At 38.5% G+C, this 19,304-nt stretch overlaps 1 protein-coding gene across 5 annotated transcripts in view; it reads left to right on the plus strand.

The window, feature by feature from the left end:
* The window catches only part of PTPRA (protein tyrosine phosphatase receptor type A), a 159,059-nt gene that overhangs the window by 27,673 nt on the left and 112,082 nt on the right, over nt 1-19,304 (plus strand). For 2 of the 5 annotated variants that reach the window (XM_049650046.1, XM_049650048.1), the window contains exon 2: nt 17,073-17,156. The exons of 1 other annotated variant lie outside the window; for it this stretch is intronic. In XM_049650046.1, the coding sequence (XP_049506003.1) occupies nt 17,130-17,156 (27 nt within the window). In that variant the 5' untranslated portion in view covers nt 17,073-17,129. Of the gene's footprint in view, nt 1-17,072; nt 17,157-19,304 lie in introns of those variants that run through there. 2 more of the 5 variants (XM_049650047.1, XM_049650051.1) reach the window with 2 other exon arrangements.

Raw genomic sequence — 19,304 nt, forward strand, 5'->3', positions numbered from 1 at the left:
TTATTTTATTTTATTTTATTTTATTTTATTTTATTTTATTTTATTTTTGTATTTTAAAGTGTATTTATTTTGAGAGAGAGAGAGTACTTGTGAGCAGGGGAGGGGCAAAGAGAGAGGGAGAGAGAGAGAATCCCAAGCAGGCTCCACACTGTTGGTGAGGAGTCCGATGTAGGGTTCAAACACATGAACTGTGGTATCACGGCATGAGCTGAAACCAAGAGTTGGATGCTTAACTGAGTGAGCTACCCAGGTGCCTCTTGTTCCATTTTATTATTTTTTTTAATGTTTATTTATTTTTTTGAGAGAGACAGAGCTTGAGCGGGGGAGGGGCAGAGAGAGAGGGAGACACAGAATCTGAAGAGGCTCCAGGCTCTGAGCCATCAGCACAGAGCCTGATGCAGGGCTCGAACTCACAAACTGCGAGGTCATGACCTGAGCTGAAGTTGGATGCTTAACCAACTGAGCCACCCAGGTGCCCCGCCTTGTTCCATTTTAAAGAAATTGAAATTTAAAATCATGGGTATATATTATCGATATGATACATGTAAGAAAGAACACGTGAAACATAAATTATCCATACTCACAGAGGCCTTGGCTTTCTACCAGGGTATTGGCAGATGAATGAATGTATGTATATTTGTTTTAAGTAAAAATCAAATATTTAAGTTACATATGTATATATTTTTTTTGTTACCTGATCTACTGCTTTTTTTTGTGTAACCAACCAGCCCCAATCCCTATTTGTGTTGGGTAAAAGTTTTTACCTGTCCCTGCAGGAAACAGAGGAGATGCTTTTATATGCTTAGGCTAAAGAAAACCTTTCTCAAAAGCAGGGGTCATCAAATATTTTCTGTAAAGAGCCGAAGAGTAAATATTTTAGGCTTTGTGGTCCAATAAGCAAAATCAAGGCTATTCAAGGTACTTTAAAAAACACATTTCCACAAATTTCTTATTGATGAAATTAAAATATAATAATTATTGAGTACAACTTTTTGTAACAATAGGTATATTAATGAGAAAAAGGGAATTCTTTTTTAAGGTGATACATTCACTTAATTGGAGTTCAGAGTTACTGTTTCTTAATTTCAAATGTTAATGATGATCTGTAATAAGATTTTACAAAGTTCATCTTTGAAAATGTCTTTACATAGATGTGTAGCCAAATATCGGTATCAGCCCACAAGCATATGATTTTAATTGAGCATATTAATCACTTGAGAAGCATTTATAAAATTATATTATTCTTTTAATATTTGCCTTTTAGCATATCGTTAAATAGCAGATTAATTACTTCCAATTAAGGGTTAGATGGAAGCTCCATAATTTCACTGTTAAGTAGACTCTGAAATATGGAAATTTCTTTGCACTTTCATTGAAGTCCTAAAACTGCTTCTGGAGCTGTAGTTGTTTTGTTTTGTTTTGTTTTGTTTTGTTTGGAACTGTAGTTTTGAGCTAAGAAAATCTGTCCTCTGAAAATTTGTTTGGGGGGTGCCTGGGTGACTCAGTTCATTAAGCATCCAACTGTGAGGTCCTGATCTCGCAGTTCGTTGCTTTGGACCCTGAGTCGGGCTCTGTGCTGGCAGTACAGAGCCTGCTTAGGATTCTCTTTCTCTCCCAGTCTCTGACCCTCCCTTCCCTTCTCAAGAAAAAAAGAAAAAAAAAAAAAAAACTTAAAAAAAATTGTTTTGGAATGTAGATCTCACTTCTTATTTTAAATTTAACAGCATGAGAAGTGTATAAAGCAACTTGACATTACTTATGATTCAGATATTAATTTTTATCTCAATGACTTGATTGTAGTTTGACTTTCACATATAAGTGTTGTTCTGCCCTGGTAATGTTAGATTGAATTTATTTATTTAATTCTTTTTTTAAAGTTTATTTATTTTGAGAGTGACAGAGAAGGCGTGAATAGGGGAGGCAGGGAGAGAGGGAAACAGAATCCCAAGTAGGCTCCACACTGTTAGTGCAGAGCCCCAGAAACTGTGAGATCATGACCTGAGCAGAAATCAAGTGTCAGACACCCAACTGACTGAGCCTCCCAGGCACCCCCAGGGTTACTTTATTAAATATTGTAAATCTGCAGCAAAAGCAAAGTTTCAGAGCCATTCATTATTTGATAATCTGAAAGAGGTCTATTGTTCTGAAAATTTTCATTCTCAACCTGGAGCTTAAAAGATTAAAATTCACAGGGGCGCCTGGGTGGCTCAGTCAGTTAAGCATCTGACTCTTGACTTCAGTTCAGGTCATGATCTTGAGCTGGTGAGTTCAAGCCCTGCATCAGACTCTGTGCTGACGGGTCTGAGCCTGCTTGGGATTCTGTCTCCCTCTCTCTCTGCCCCTCCCCTGTTTGCTCTCTCTCTCAAAATAAATAAATATAAACTTAAAAAAAAAGATTAAAAATCACCAAATTTTACAACAGCAAAGTCCCTGAACTGCTCTGTGGTCAGGCAAGTCAGATTATTCAGCTTTTATTTCTGGCAATAATTAAGACCATGACAGTGAGTGAAGTTCACCATCAGCACTGTTGGCTCAATAAAACATGATAAATTTAAATATTTTTCAGAGTACCTGCTGATGAAAAATACATTGAATAACTGCCTTGCATCTTAACAAACTTTGCAAATTATCCAACTAAGCTTTTTTCTACTCCACATTACTATTATCAGTTGTAACACATTTTAGCAGATTGCAATTCAAATTGTACTGAATTAGTATTTTCTCAATTTCTGGCCTGTAGTTGTTTAACAGACTATTCATGGAAGCCAATTTTTCATTCACTTAATTTTTTTTAAGATTTCTTTTTTTAGTAATAATCTCTATACCCAAAGTGGGTCTTGAATTCAGAACCCTGAGATCAAGACTCATGCTCCACAGACTGAGCCAGCCAGCTTAAACTTCATCCAGCTTAAACTTGGCATTGACTCCTTGAATAAACAACTGAGCAGTATTGGTAACATCTGTCCACTCATTGAGAAACAGGGACTTTACATGAACTCATTTGCCTTTTCTTTTTTTTTTTTTAAGTTTATTTATTTTGAGAGAGAGAGAGAGCATGTGCACGAGCAGGGGAGGGGCAGAGAGAGAGAGGGAGAGAGAGAATCCCAAGCAGGCCCTACACTGTCAGTGTGGAACCTGACACAGGGCTCAATCTCGTGAAGCGTGAGATCATGACTTGAGCTGAGATCAAGAGTTGGATGCTTAACAGACTGAGCCACTTAGGTCCCCCTCATTTGCTTTATTTATTTATTTATTTATTTAGTTGGGTAGTTAATTTAGTTTATTTATTTGTTTTAAGAGAGAAAGAGAGAGAGCACACAAGCAAGAGAGGGGCAGAGAGAGAGGGAAAGAGAATCCCAAGCAAGCTCCATACTGTCAGCGTGGAGCCCGATGTGGAACTTGAACTCACAAACTGTGAGATCGTGACCTGAGCTGAAAACCAAGAGTCCGACGCTTACCCCGCTGAGCCACCCAGGCGGCCCACATTTGCCTTCTTAAAATGATTAATCTTAACTCCCTTTATCCTCAACTTTTGGAGTAACTGGTCTTTTTGAAAAGCTAGTAGTCTTAAGTTTATTTTCTCTGAATGTACTTCTTCAGCACCTAGAACTGAGCATGGCTTAAGCAACTCACCATTGACTAATAAATTACTTCCTTTTCTTGGCTAATAGATCAGCCTTGGATTTTTCAGATCATGGCTTTTCCTGTGAATTAGAAATATTGGGTGACTACTTAGTGTGCTAATGTTGGTGTATATTGAATTTTTTTTAGCACAGCTGCAGTGTCATTGCATAATAAACACAGTGCTTCCTTGTGTGACTTAATAGCAAGGTAATCCACACTCTCCATCCACTTTGCTTAAAAGCATGACATTATCAAAACAAAAAAAGCATGACATTATCCAAAAAAAAAAAAAAAGCATGACATTATCTACTTTCTCTTCTTGTTTTGATACGATGACTATGCACTGGTAACACAAAGAAATAAGCTATCACAGTGCAGTATGTCAGTATGCGCATGTGGCAGTCAAGATGCTGCTGAGTTATATAGCTTCTTCGCTGATTTCCTCAGTGTGATTTCCACTCTGTGGTGCACTGAGCAGCAGTGCACAGCTCTGTGAGCACCACATACACAGGTAGCCATTCAATTTTGCCACTGTAGTGTTGAAGGCATCCATAGGCAACATGTCAATGAGTGAATGCAGTTATGTTTGATGTTGTTTATGGATACTAGAGTTTGAATTTCAATATAATTTTCACATCATGAAATACTATTTTGATTTTTTTCAACCATTAAAAAGTGGGGCGCCTAGGTGGCTCAGTCGGTTGGGCGTCTGACTCCGGCTCAGGTCATGATCTCACCCTGCGTGGGTTTGAGCCCTGTGCCAGGCTGTGTGCTGACAGCTCAGAGCCTGGAGCCTGCTTCGGATTCTGTGTCTCCCTCTCTCTCTGCCCTTCCCTATTCACACTCTGTCTCTCTGTGTCTCTCAAAAATAAATAAACATTAAAAAAAAATTTTTTTTTAAGTATAAAATCATTCTTAGCTTGCAAGCCTCACTAAAACAGATGGTTTGTTCTACTCCATTCTACATACAGCATTACACCAAGGCCAAAATCAAGAAGGAAAAAATTGACTAAAATTTGATTGCATAAAAAGATAATATAAACAAAACTAAAAGATAAACTACAGATTGGGGAAATGTATTTTTTTTAAGTTTATTTATTTATTTTGAGAGAGAGAGAGAGAGAGAGTGAGCAAGCATGAACGAGGGAGAGGCAGAGAGAGGGAGAGAGAATGAATCCCAAGCAGGCTTCATGTTGTTGGCAGCACAGAGCCCAGCACGGGGTTGAACTCACAAACCCTGAGATCATGACCTGAGCAGAAACCAAGAGTCAGATGCTTAACCGACTGAGCCACCCAGGCACCCCAGCGGAAGCATATTTGTAACCGTATATCAGGAAAAGATTGATGTCACCTAGTATTAAGGAGTCCCTGCAGATAAGAAACAGACCAAAACACTATTAGAAAAATAGGCAAAGAGTGTAAAAAGTTCACCAAATAAAATCTATGTCAGTGATTATATCAACTGTTGATCTGGTACTGAACTGGGAAGGGCAAAAGAAAACATGGGAGACTTTCACTTTGCACTTCATACACTTTAGTATTGTTTGAAATTTTTTTTTAAGCTGCTCTTTTAAAAATTTTCCTTTTATTTTTATTTTTGTAAGTAAGCTATATGCCCAATGTGGGGCTTGAACTCATGACCCCGAACTCTACCAACTGAGACATCCAGGTGCCCCATTGTTTGAGATTTTTACAGCAATCAGATACTACATTTATCAGTATTTTTGTAAATAGCCCAAAAGTTTTCTCATAAAATTTTTCAACTGTTGCTTGGTTTTTTGGTCCCTAAATTTTGTTTTCCTGCATGGAGATTTAAAAAAAAAAAAAGGGTGTGTTCTTTCTCTTTCCTGCCTCTGCTCTGCTATATGTGTTGCTCTGGTTTAGAAGACAGCATGTGGAGCTTAGGCCCCATCAGATTTCCCCACCCCAGTCCAGCTTTTATACGTTCTTGAGTGTGTTACTGGGCCAACATAATGGGCACTGCTTGCATTGATGCCATGTTGACTTGGAAATCTAGGGTTTGCTTTTTCAAATGAAGATGGAAATTTGTTCTATTATGCATCTTCTAAATAATATTGATATTAGGGATTTTGAATTGCTTTTTAATTTTATTTTTGTTTTAAATAGGTTTTTTTTTTTTTATGTTTGTTTATTTATTTTGAAAGAGACAGAGTAAGAGCAGGAAAGTGGCCCAGAAAGAGGGAGAGAATCCCAAGCAAGCTCTGCCCTATCAGCACAGAGCCCGACTTGGGGCTTGAACTTATCTGTGATATCATGACCTGAACTGAAACCGAGGGTCGGACACTTAACGGACTGAGCCACCCAGGGGCCCCTAAATAGTTACTAATAGAAGTAAGAGGGATGGAGGGATTCTTCTAAATCAACTCTTAAAATCCTGTCTTTGGTAGAATTCTTGATTTTCCTAGATTTGTTAAATGTTTCTAAAGATGTTTGGCATAGGTATTAACTTCATGGGCCTATTGTAAACAAGCCAGTTTTTTTTCTTCTTCCAAGTTCTGAATTAAGTCAGTCAAGAACAATAACGGAACCTCCTTATAGGTGGGTGACTGCTATTGCATTCCCTCAAGGCATTCTGTTACCAAGGTGAATCACAAGGAGAAGAATTTTACTTTGCATTTTCTTTTCAAATCAAGAGTTGTGGAATTTGATGCGCTTAAAGCATGCAGTTTTCTTTTCCTGTGGTCTATGTAGATGATGTCATTAAACTAGATTTTGGCTTTTATTACTTAAAAAGCATATATTTATTTGAGAGAGAGAGCTGCCGGGGGAGAGGCACAGAGAGAGGGAGAACCCCAAGCAGGCTCCATGCTGCCAGCACAGAACCCGATATGGAGCTCAAACCCACAAACCATGAGATCATGACCTGAGCCAAAACCAAGGGTCAGCCACTCAACTGACTGAGCCACCCATGTGCCCCTAGATTTTGGCTTTTAGATCTTGGTTTAAAATACTAGAATGATTGGCTAAGTGATGATTATATTTCATGTGGAATTGAAATAAGCTGATCTGATCAGGAGGAACCTTACCCTGAGCATGGCAGGAAATGAACTTGTAATAGCAGTTAACATACAGTGTACCAGCTATACATAGCGAAAGATGAGTATGAGAGAAAGTAAAAGTAAAGTGTAAATTACAAGTTTGGGAGAAAGTGACTTTGTGATCTAACTTTGTGAGAGCCAAAATTGGGAATACTGGGTGGACATGTACATGTCCCTAGATTTTAGAAAGATATACTTCAAAAAGTTGACAAGATAGGAGTATGAATCAGTAGGAGTTGTATACTAAAAGGAAGGGCAGTTTAAAGACAAACAAAAAAAACTGCCCTTAAACCAAAGATAGGTAGGTGATTACTTCTGATAGATATTCAGACTTGATTAAGAAATTAGAAGACGGGCCGCCTGGGTGGCTCAGTCCGTTAAGCATCCACCTTCAGCTCAGGTCATGATCTCATCATTTGTGAATTCGAGCCCGCATCAGCTCTCTACTGTCAGTGCAGAGCCTGCTTCAGACCTTCCATCTCCCTCTCTGCCCCTCCCTTCCCTCCTGGCCCCCCTCTCTTTCTCTTTCTCTTTCTCTTTCTCTTTCTCTTTCTCTTTCTCTCTCTCTCTCTCTCTCTCTCTCTCTCTCACACACACACACACACACACACACACACACACACATAAGTAAACAAACAAAAAAAGACATTAGAAGATAGGGAATTTTGAAAAATACAGGCAGTCTGTCAGCAAGTTTAGAAAAAGTAAAGTAAGTTGTCTTAAAATTTAATTAATATTAAAACTAATTTTTTAATGAAAAAGCCCTTTAACCTTTTATGGCTTTTATTGCTATTCTCTAGACCTGCATTTCCAATATGATAGTCATCAGCCATATGTGCTATTGTATTGGGCAGCGTGTATGTAGAACATTTCCATCACAGAAATTTCTATTTGGAAGTGCTGTGAAAATGAGATATATTATTAGAAAAGCTTATAAAAAGTTAGGATAATAGTGTACTTTTCTATCTAGAAATTTTACTGAAGAACTATGTTTTTATAATCCTGAGACATTGGTGTGTGCTTCTTTGTTGTTAATATGTGCATTTTGTTTTTTATTTTGAAATAATGTTAAGTTTACAGATAAGTTGCAGAAATAGTACAAAGAGCCTTTTCCCTCTCTGAGCTATTTGAGAGTAAGTTGCTCACTTGATGCTCCATCAGCCTTGAATACTTTAGTGTGTGTTTCCTACAAATGGGGACATTCTCCCATATAACCACAATACACCCATTAAAATCCAGAGCTTAACAGTGATACAGTAGTACCAGCTAATCCCCAGATCCCATTCAAGTTTTACCAGTTGTCCCAATAAGAACCTGTAGAGCAAAAGGATCCAGTTCAGAAACATATATTACATTTTGTTATCTTGCCTTTGACTTGATTATCATGATATTTTTGAGGAGTGTAGGCTAATTATTTTGAGTATTTCTCAGTTTGGGCATGATGTTTCATCATGGTTAGATTCAGAATATGCATTTTGCCAGGAATACCACATAAATGGTGCTGTATTTTTACTCTGTTCTGTCAGAGGTACACAATTTCCATGTGCCTTGTTTCTTATGATGTTAATCGTGATCACTTGATTAAAATAGGGTCTGCTGGTTTTCTCTGCTGTAAATTTACCTATTCTTTCCTTTGTAGTCAGTAAGTACTTTATGAGGAGGAAGCACTTTGAGACCATGTAAATATCTCATTTCCTATCTCCCTTCTCAAACTTTACCCTACTAGTTTGAGCTTCATTGATATTTCTTGGCTGGATTATTGCTACAGCAGTTGCCAAATGATGATTTTTCTACTTTTATCATTTCCGTAACATTCATCCAGTGACATAAGGAAAATCCTTTTCTCCCTGTTTGTTTATTAATTTATATTAATATGTATTTATGCATTTCTGTTTTATTCAGTGAATTATTATCTATTAATATGTTACTTTGATGCTGAATTTGTCTCATATTTGGCTAGTGGATGCCCCTGGTTTCAACCTGGCTCTTGTATCCTTTTGACATATTCTATCATTCTTTGATTACTTCCCTTCCTGACTTTCTGGCACAAGATGTTCCAGTCTCTTCCTGTACTTTTCCTGCCCCAGCCCAGTCATTTCACCAAGGAGTCCTGGTTCCTTTTATTGGAGAATGTATTTAGAAACCAGGCCTGGATGGTAGGTGTATGGTTGTTCTACTGGGGAATTGCTGCCCCTAGGCCCTGTCAGTGGACAGAACTGGGTAATATATGCGTGTATATACATACACAAACATATGTGTGTCCTTACACATGCATCCATCTTTGTGTGTGTGTGTGTGTGTGTGCATACACACACACATTAGACAAGCTTTGTTCAATCATATATTATAGTGCTGCTGGCTAGGACTTTAGTATTACTGAATCAACAGTGAGGAGCACTTGGGTGGCTCAGTCAGTTGAGCGTCTGACTCAGCTGAGCGTCTCAGCTCAGGTCTTGATCTCAGGGTTGTGATTTCCAGCCCTGCACTGGGCTCTGCGCTGGGTGTGGAGCCTACTTAAAAAATGACGACAACAACAAAAGATATATCCAGGAAAAAGAAGAGAATATTTGCCGATCTGTACATGAGGTCACTCTAGAAAGTACTAAGGTAAACACCTGTAGTGGTTGGTGAATCTATGGAAAAGTAGGTAAATTTGTGGATTTGTGAGATCACAAACATAAAAATTGCATAGTGCACAGTGTTGTTGTCTACTATGAGCATCATAAGTGTTTTTGTGATGAGGAGGTGTCTGATTTTGTTAAATGCTTTTCCTGCTTTGAGATGATGTGTTTTGCTTCTTTATTAAGATTGGTATATAACACCAATACGTAGAGTTTTAAATAGTGGTTAGCTTCTGTTTTATCTCATCTTTTGCATTGTATGTTGGGTTTATTATGAATGACTGTTTGGCAAGATTGTATTGCAGGCATGTCTTCAGTATATCAAACATTAATGAGATTATCTTTTAAAATTGGGGCAACTGGGTGGCTCAGTTGGTTAAGCATCTGACTTCAGCTCAGATCATGATTTCACAGTTCATGGGTTCGAGCACCGTGTCAGGCTCTGTGCTGACAGCTCAGAGCCTGGAGCCTGCTTTGGATTCTGTGTTTCCCTCTCCCGCTGCCCCTCCCCTGCTCTCTCTCTGTCTCTTTCAAAAATGAATAAACATTAAAAAATAAAATCAACTTTGTTGAGGGACACCTGGATGATTTAGTCGGTTGAGCATCTGACTCTTGGTTTCAGCTCAGGTCATGATCTCTCAGTTTGTGAGTTTGAGCCCTGAATGGGGCTCTGTGCTGGCAATACAGAGCCTGCTTGAGATTCTCTCTCTCCCTCTCTGTCTGCTTCCTCCCCCCACTCATGCCATCTCTCAAAATAAATAAAAATTTTTTAAAAAAGAGAAGGTTTTGGTTTCTATTCAACGATCTCTAAAGTTTTTTTTTAAAAATCAACTTTATTGAGGTATAATCAATCTTCTTACAATAAAACATACCTTTTTTCTTATACAGTTGAATGAGTTTTTGCCAAACTTATCTACCTAAGTGACTGTCACCATGGTGAAGATACCTAACATTTCTTTAACATCCACAATTTTCCTTGTGCCCATCACAGTTATTCCTCTCCATACCCTTCTTGGGCCCGAGGCAATTAGGGATCTGTTCTCTCACTATAGATTAGATTTCTTTTCTAGAGTGTTGTAAAACTAGAATCATTTATTTTATGCATAATTTACTTCTGGGCCAGAAGTTTTTGTTTCTTTAGTTTCTTCTGGGATATCTTTTTCTTCTTTGTTACCTCCTCTCCTGGTTTAGGAACAACCTGCTCTTTTCCAGTAAGGATCATCTTACTGTGGCAGGGAGCAATCACGTATGGGTTAATCCAACCATGAGCCCTGTGATTCTATGCCACATCTTGGGGACTTTGTTCACCTGGATGTACTCTGTGACCAGAAAATCTACATCGAAACCCTTAAGTTCAGCATTACTGTCACCATTTTTAACATGTGTAGTAAAAATTCAGCACTCTTTTTTTGCCACCGACCCTGTATCCAGCCCCACTGTTTGGCCCGGGCACACCTACCAACTCTGCCATTGTAGCAATGGAATGATACACTGCTTCTGCAAAGTGACATCCTTCAGATACTTGTTGGCTTTTCACAGATGCGTAACCCTTGATGGCCTGAGCCATCATGTGTGTTCTTAAAGTGAACGTGAAGATTTGAACCTCTTGATTTACATCATTTTGCAGGGTATTCTGGGTCAAGGGAATAGCAAACCATTTTCAGAAATCACCTCAGGCTGCTTAGGGGAAGAGTGAGCATAATGTTTCTGACATTCATTCATGTTGTTAGGTATATTAGTAGTCATTTCCCTTTTTTCTTTTTTCTGAGTGGTATTCCATTATGTGAATATACTGTATTTTCCATATGTTAATAAGCACTTAGGTTTTTTTAGTTTGATTGCCTCATGAATAAAGCTACTAGGGGTGCGCCTGGGTAGCTCAGGCATTTAAGCATTTGACTTTGGCTTAGGTCATGATCTCATGGTTTGTGAATTTGAGCCCCACATCGAGTTCTGAGCTGACAGTGTAGAGTCTGCTTGGGATTCTCTTTCTCTCTCACCCTCTCCCTCTGCCCCTCCCTCACTCGTGTGCTAGCTCTCAAAACAAACTTTTAAAAAAAGCTACTGGAAACATGTGTTAAAATCTTTATTTTATTTTTCATGTTTATTCATTCTTGAGAGACAGACAACATGAGCGGGAGAGGAGCAGAGAGAGAGGGAGACAAAGAATCCAAAGCAGGCTTCAGGCTCTGAGCTGTCAGCACAGAGCCTGATGCGGAGCTCGAACCACGAACTGTGAGATCATGACCTGAGCTGAAGTCAGAGGCTTAACCGACTGAGCCTCCCAGGCGTCCCGTATAGTTTTACACTTTATATTCTCATCAGTACTGTGTTGGAGTTTCATTTCTTCCACCTCCTCACCAATATTTGGCATTGTCAACCTTTTACTTTTTAGCCATTATGGGTTTGTGGTGGTGTCTCATTATGGTTCTATTTGCATTTTCCTAGTGACTAATGGTGTTTCCCTGTGATGGGTGTCTGTTTATGTCCTTACTGTCCAATTGTGTATTTGCTTTTATGAAGTGTCATTTTAAATCCTTTGCCCATTGTTTGTTGGATTATTTGGTAGTAAGTAATATCTTATGCTTGAGTTGTAAGGGTTCTTTATATATTCTGGATATAGCCACTAATTATATATACGTATTACAGATGTTCTCTCTTAGCCTGTGGCTTGGTTTTTTTTTTTTTTTTTTAATACTTTTTAAAGAATTTTATTATTTACAAAATAATTTTATTATATGGGGCGCCTAGATGGCCCAGTCGGTTAAGCATCCAACTTCAGCTCAGGTCATGATCTTGCAGTCTGAGTTCGAGCCCTGGTCAGGCTCTGTGCTGACAGCTCAGAGTCTGGAGCCTGCTTCAGATTCTGTGTCTCCCTCTCTCCCCCTCCCCCACTCACATTCTGTCTCTCAAAAATGAATAAATGTTAAAAAAAACAAAAATAATTTTATTATTTAAGTAATCTCTACACCCAGTGTGGGGCTTGAACTCATGACCCCAAGGTCAAGAGTTGGATGCTGCCCCTACTGAGCCTGCCAGACACCCCTGGTTTTTTGTTTTTTAATGGTGTTTACCAAAGTGTTAGAAATTTGTAATTTTGATGAAGTGCAAATTATTGCTTTTTTTTTTTTTTTTTTAGATTCGTGTTTTTTTTGTATCCAGTCTAAGAAGTCTATCTGTAGTAGGCAGAATTCTAAGAAGACCTTAGGGACCTTAGCAACCTGCACTCTTGTATTATTTCCTTCCTGTGGGTGTGGGCAAGATCAGTGAATATGATGGGATTTTACTCCAGTGATTATGTTACATTACGTGGCAAAAGGGGTATTAAAGATGTAATTAAAGTATTAATCAGTTGACTTTGAGTCAGCTAAAGGGAGGTTATACAGATAGGCCTGTCCAGTCACATGAACCTTTAAAATCTGGGTCTAGAAAGAAGTCAAAAGACTTGAAACATGAGAATTCAATAAGAGGGAGATTTTTCACTGCTGGCTTTTAAGATGGAGAGAGGTCTCTATGGCAAAGATTGCAGATGGCCTCTAGCAGCTGAGAATGGCTCCTGGGTGAGAAGTAGCAAAGAAAGAAGGATCTTAGTCCTACAACTGCATGGAGCTGAATTCTGCCACGACTGTGTGAACTTCAAAGAGGAACATTAGATGAGAACAGCCTGGTAGATACCTTGAGTTTATCTTTGTGGGATCCTTAGCAGAAGTTCCAGCCATGCTGTAGTTGGACTTCTGACCTCTAATTTTGTGGTAATTTGTTACTTAGTAATATAAAATTAATACACTGTCTCAAGATTGTGAAGTTTTCTCTTACGTGTTCTTATGCTTTAGCTGTTACATTTAGGTCTGGATCTAATATCCTTTCAAGTTAATGTTTGTGTATGGCATGAGAATAGAGTGCAAAAGTTCATTTTTCCCTGTCTGTGTATCCAATTATTCTGGCCCTATTTGTGGAAAAGATTGTTCTGCCCCATTGAATTATCTTGTCATCTTTGTAGAAAATCAGCTGGTCATATATTTGTTATTCTATTTCTGAACTCTCTAGCCTATTCTCTTGATTTCTAGGTCTGTTTGCATACCCATAGCATAGTGTCTTATTCCCTGCCAGGTAGTCTCCTGACCTTTTTTTTCTTTGTCAAAATTGGTTTGTCTATTTTAAGATCTTTAGATTTTCATGTAAATTTTAGAATCAGCTTGTCAGTTTCTATGAAGAAACCTGAGAATTTGATTGGGATTCCATTGAATCTGTAGTTTCGTTTGGGATGAATTGACATTTTAACAGCATCAAGTCTTTTGGTCCACGAACAGATTATATCTCTCCACTTATTTAAGTCTTCTGTAAGTTCAGCAGTGTTTCGTAGTTTTCAGAGTATAGGTCTTGCACATCTTTTGTTAATATTTACCCCTAAATAATTTGTGTTTTAAAAATCCTATTGTAAATGGTGCTTTAAGAAGTTTAAATTTTCAGCTCCTGCTGGTATATAAAGATACATTTGAGGATGAAGTTTTGTATCTCAGATGAGGGGGGAGGTTTGTGGAGTCTAGAGCCGACACCCAAGAAAGAATTCTTGAAGACGTCTTTGGTGCAAAAAGGTGATTTTATTAAAGCATGGGGACAGGACCCATGGGCAGGAAGAGCTGCACTGAGGTTGTGGCAGGTAACTCATTATATACCCTCAGGTTGGGAGGGGGTCAGGGATAGAGTAAGTCTCTAAGGAATTTTGGAAGCAAGGTTTCCAGGACCTTGAGGGGCTAGCTGTTGCTAGGGAAATGCCATTTATTACCATTTAATAAAACCTCAGTCATGAGACCCTTCAGATGTATGTTGGGGCATAAGCTTGGAGTATGATTGCCAGCATATATCTTGGGGCAGTTGAGATAAAGGAAGTAGACTTACAGGATCCTCGAGGTTGGGATAATGTTAAGCTTAAGTTCTCTTTTGCCCCTAGCAAAGTGTCCTCATCCAGACAACTGAGCTCCTAGAGGGAGGTCACTTTGCCGGTTTCAAGGACTTGTCAATGGGCTGTAGGCAGTAAGGGAATTTAATTTGCCTTAGTTTCCCACATTACCATGGCAAGCACTTAAACCCCTTTCCTTTGTTCTTGGGTAGCCAAGAGTGTCTGAGGAGCATCACACATATTCCACCTGGTGAGTGGGGGGTGTGTGCCAGCCTGTATTTTGCCCTCAGCTTGTTCCATGCTCCCTCATCAATTGATTATTATGTATATGGTTTTTATAAAAAAATTTTTTTAAGGTTTTATTATCCATATTTGAGAGGGAGACAGAGAGGAGCAGGGGAGGGGCAGAGAGAGACAGAGAGAGAGACAGAGGGAGACACAGAATTTGATAGCTTATTTGTCTAAGCTGTCAGCACAAAGCGCAACGTGGTGTTCAAACCCACAAACCGTGAGATCATGACCTGAGCCGAAGTCAGACGTTCAACCTACTGAGCCACCCAGGCACCCCTGCATCTGTTTATTTTATGTTGACTTTATATTCCGCTACCTTGATAAACTTACTGTTTCTACTAACTCTTGTAGACTCCTTAAGGTTTTCTATCTATAAGATCATGTTCTCTATAAATACAGTTTTATTACTTCTTTTCCAGTATAGATACCTTTTTATTTATTTTTCTTACTTTGTTGCATTGGCTAGGACCCTCCAATATAATGTTGAATAAAAGTGATAAAAGTAGGTATTCTTGCCTTGTTTCTGAGCTTAGGGAGGAAGCATTCAATATTTCACCATTAAATGTGGCATTAGCTTTAAGTTTTCCAGAGACAGTTTCTATCAGGTTGACAAAGCTTTCTTATAATTCCCAGTTTTCTAAAAGAAGTTTGTTGGGATGGTTTGGATTATAGGGAGAAAGCATAAAGTGGTCTTGCTTTTTGAACTCAGATATTTCTCCCAACTTTCTTTTTATCAACATTGTTTTGGCTATTCTCATTCTTTGCATTTCTATATAAATTTTATAATCAGCTTTACAACTTTTAGCTCTGCAGTTATTTTTCTAGGTCAGGGTATGTTTATTTCTCTCTGCAGCATTTTGCATAAATTCTTCAGATATATTTTCAGGTTTATTAATTTTCTCTTCAGCTGTGTCTTCTCTAGTGGTTTACTTTTCTATAAAATTTTAGATTTCAATGGCTATTTTATTCTGTAAGTGCCATTTAGTTGTTCTGTTTTCGTATGTTCTTTTTAGAGTGTTTATGCTTTTGTTATGGTTTTGGTGCTTTTACGTTATTATTTTTTAATTTTTTTAATGTTCATTTATTTTTGAGAGAGAGTGTGAGTGAGGGAGGGGCAGAGAGAGAGGGAGACACAGAATCTGAAGCAGGCTCCAGGCTCCAAGCTGTCAGCACAGACAGAGCCTGATGCGGGGCTCAAAGTCACGAACTCAACTGTGAGATCATGACCTGAGCCGAAGTCAGACATTTAACCGACTGAGCCACCCAGGAGCCCCTAGATTTGTTCTTTAAGTTTATATATTTTGAGAGAGAGTGAGCATTAGTGGGGGAGGGGCAGAGAGAGAGAGAGAGAGAGAGAGAGAGATTGAGATTCCTAGGCAGGCTCTTCACTGCCACTGCAGAGCCTGACATGGGGCTTGAACTCACGAACCATGAGATCATGACCTGAGCCAAACCAAGAATTGAACACTTAACCAACTGAGCCAGCCAGGTGCCCCACAACTCTAGCTTTTGGTTCATACTTTGTTTCATGCCACTGGCAGTTTTGTTTACTTAGCTTCTTTTGAGAAGCTAAGCTTCTCAAAATATGTTAGCATTTATCCAGTTGCTATAATAACTGGAGAGTTTTAGTACATTTTCTAGATTGCTGTATTGTGAAATAAAATAGATGACTCTGTGCTTTAAAGATTGAGTTTAATATACAGAAATATTGGGTGTCAGCCAAACCTAAAACTACTTTTTACATATTCATTTATTAATTTCTATTTTTAAATGTCAGCTCCTCTTTAAAAAAGAGATCAGGAGCCTGATTTTGCCATCTACTTCCTGAGGAAGCAAAAAGGCTGAAACTTGGTGAATAGCAAGGCCATTGGTTGCTATAGTAAGCATGAGACTTCCTGGCAGTGACTCTATTAACAGTAGGAAATGAAATCATGGCAGTGTCCCTTTAATTTGCCACAAGGTTTTGTTTTCCGTCTTTGGAGTAGGAAGTTCTGCTATATCAAGGAATTGGCTCTTCCAATTGATTTTATTCAGTCAGACAGTGATTAGAAAGTCTCACTGTCTGTGTACATTGACTAACAAGGGTATACATAGATCTAGGGTTCTGAAAAGAACTGAGGCTGGAGATAGATGGAGAAAAAAGGATGAGATCCAGAAAAGTGGATGGAGAAGTGGTTCTCAGCCCTGGCTGCACATTGGAATTACCTGGGGTACTTAAAAACAGACAGACAAACAAACAAAAAAAACCCAAACAGAACAATCAAAAAGTATTTTCAGTCATTGCCAGATGTTCCCTAGAAGGACAGTGCAGTAGAAAAGTCATAGTTTGGGGATAAGGGAGAAATGCTCCTGCCTTCCCTGGAAGGACCTGATTTCTCATTGAATTCAGTTCTCATGAACTCTTCAGTAATCTGAACTGTTTAAGATGGAGCTTTGTCCTGTGGCTCCTGCAGGGTTCAACGCAGCTCTACGAGACACCTTGTTAGAGTGTATTCCTCTCCCTGGGAACAATGCAGGGGTTTAAATAGGACTGTTTTGTCTTTCTAAAGGTGTTTTTTTTTTTTTTTTCTTTGCTAGTTGCAGGTGGCACACCAAAAAAACAAAAAGGTATTTATGGAATTCCAATGAGTGGTGATGGATGATGCAGTTCAAGTAACTAAGGTAAGAGAAATAAAACCAGAGTGGTGAGGAGCTTTGTCACCCGAGTTAGTGCCCTCACAAAATAAAGCTAAAATCCGGCTCTCTCCCACTCCATTTTATTTCTAAGCTGTATGACTAGCTTATTTTTGTGTGATTAAAAGCATTATAATTACCATCCTTTGAGAGGGTGGCTCTCAAACTGGTCATGAATTTGAATCACTTAAAGAGATGGTTTTTTTAAAAATGACCGAAGTCTTTGCCCTGCCATCTTGCCCTTATTGAATTAAAGTTTCTGTGGGTAGAGTACAAGTAATCCACATGGCATCCTTGTTGAAGAACCGATGCATTGAGGCAAAGAGTGCAATACTCTGTCTTATGTGTAGCATTGAGTAACGTGTATTAATAAGGGAAAAATGGATTTTTATTATTCAACATTCCCGTTGCTCCAAGTTTTAAGTGGGAGTGTAAATCAGCACTACAGCTTTGGAAAACTGTTGGGCATTTTCTGCAAAGCTAAACAGACATCTATCCAGTGATGCAGGAGTCCCATTCCTACATATTTGCCTTTGAGATATGAAAGCTTTGTTTGTAATAGCTAAAAAATGGAAGTGATCAAATGTCCAAAAATAGGTGAATAGATAAATATAAGTAGTGATATATTCATACAATGGAATTTTTTTCAGCAATAGAAAGGAATAAACTACCAATACACATACCAACATGGATGAATCTCAGAGATAGAATGTTTAGTGAAAGAAGCCAGACACAAAGTAGATGTTTAGTTACCGGAAGATGAGATATGATGGAAGTCAGACTAGTTCCTTTAGCAGGAAGTGGGAGGTTATGACTAGAGGAGGGTACGAGAGAGCCTCGGCAGCACTGAAAAGGTTTATGTTATTGTGTTTGTATACTTATTTCTTTTTCTTTTTTCCCCTGTTTTTGGTAAAATATACATAACATAAAATTTACCGTTTTCATCATTTTTAAGTGTACAATTCATTGGCATTAAGTACATTCACATCGTTGTGCACCCATCACCACCATCCACCTCCAGAACTTTTTCATCTTCCCCCAACTGAAACTCTAACCCATGACACACTAAATCCCATTTCTCCCTTCCCCTAACCTCTGGCAATCACCATTCTTTCTACTCTCTATCTCTATGAATTTGATTACTTTAGGTACCTCATGTAAGTGGAAGTATACAATATTTATCTTTTTGGTGTCTGGTTTTTTTTTTTTTTAATCTTTATTTTTGAGAGAGAGAGAGAGAGAGACAGAGCACAAGCAAGGGAGGAACAGAGAGAGAGGGAGACACAGAATCTGAAGCAGGCTCCAGGCTCTGAGCTGTCAGCACAGAGCCCACTGCGGGTCTCGAACTCACGGACCATGAGATCATGACCTGAGCCAAAGTCTGACGCTTAACTGACCATTAATTAACCACTAATTAGTATACTGTCTTCAAGGTTCATCCCATGTTGCAGCACGTATCAGAATTTTACTATTTTTTTAAAGAAAAAAAAATTTTTTTTTTTTTTTAAGTTTATTCTTTTTGAGAGAGAAAGCACACAGCAGGGAGAGAGAGGGAGAGAGAATATCTCAAGAGGTTCTGCACTGTTGGTGCAGAGCCTGGCATGGGGCTTGAACTCGAGAATTGTGAGATCATGACCTGAGCCGAAACCAAGAGTTGGATGTCCAACCAACTGAGTTACCCAGGGGCCCCTACTTCCTTTTTAAAGCTGAATAATATTCTATTGTATGCATATATAACATTTCATTCATTCATTCATTCATCCTTCAGTGGACATTTGAGTTGTCTTCACCTTTTGGCTGCTGTGAATAGTGCTGCAATATATATTGGTATACAAATATCTGTTCAAGTCCTTGCTTTCAGTTCTTTGGGGGTAGGTACTTAGAAGTGGAATTGCTAGATCAGATGGTAATTTAATGTTCAGTTTTTGTTTTGTTTTGTTTTGTTTTTTGTTTTTTGTGTTTTTTTTGTTTTTTGTTTTTTGTTTTTGAGGAACCACCCTACTGTTTTACACAGTGGCTGCACCATTTTACAATCCCATCAGCAGTGCCCAAGGGTTCTGATTTTTCAATATCCTCACTAGCACTTCTTTCTTTCTTTCTTTCTTTCTTTCTTTCTTTCTTTCTTTCTTTCTTTCT

Source organism: Panthera uncia, assembly GCF_023721935.1.
Source record: "Panthera uncia isolate 11264 chromosome A3 unlocalized genomic scaffold, Puncia_PCG_1.0 HiC_scaffold_11, whole genome shotgun sequence".
In the NCBI taxonomy this organism is placed as follows: Eukaryota; Metazoa; Chordata; class Mammalia; order Carnivora; family Felidae; genus Panthera; species Panthera uncia.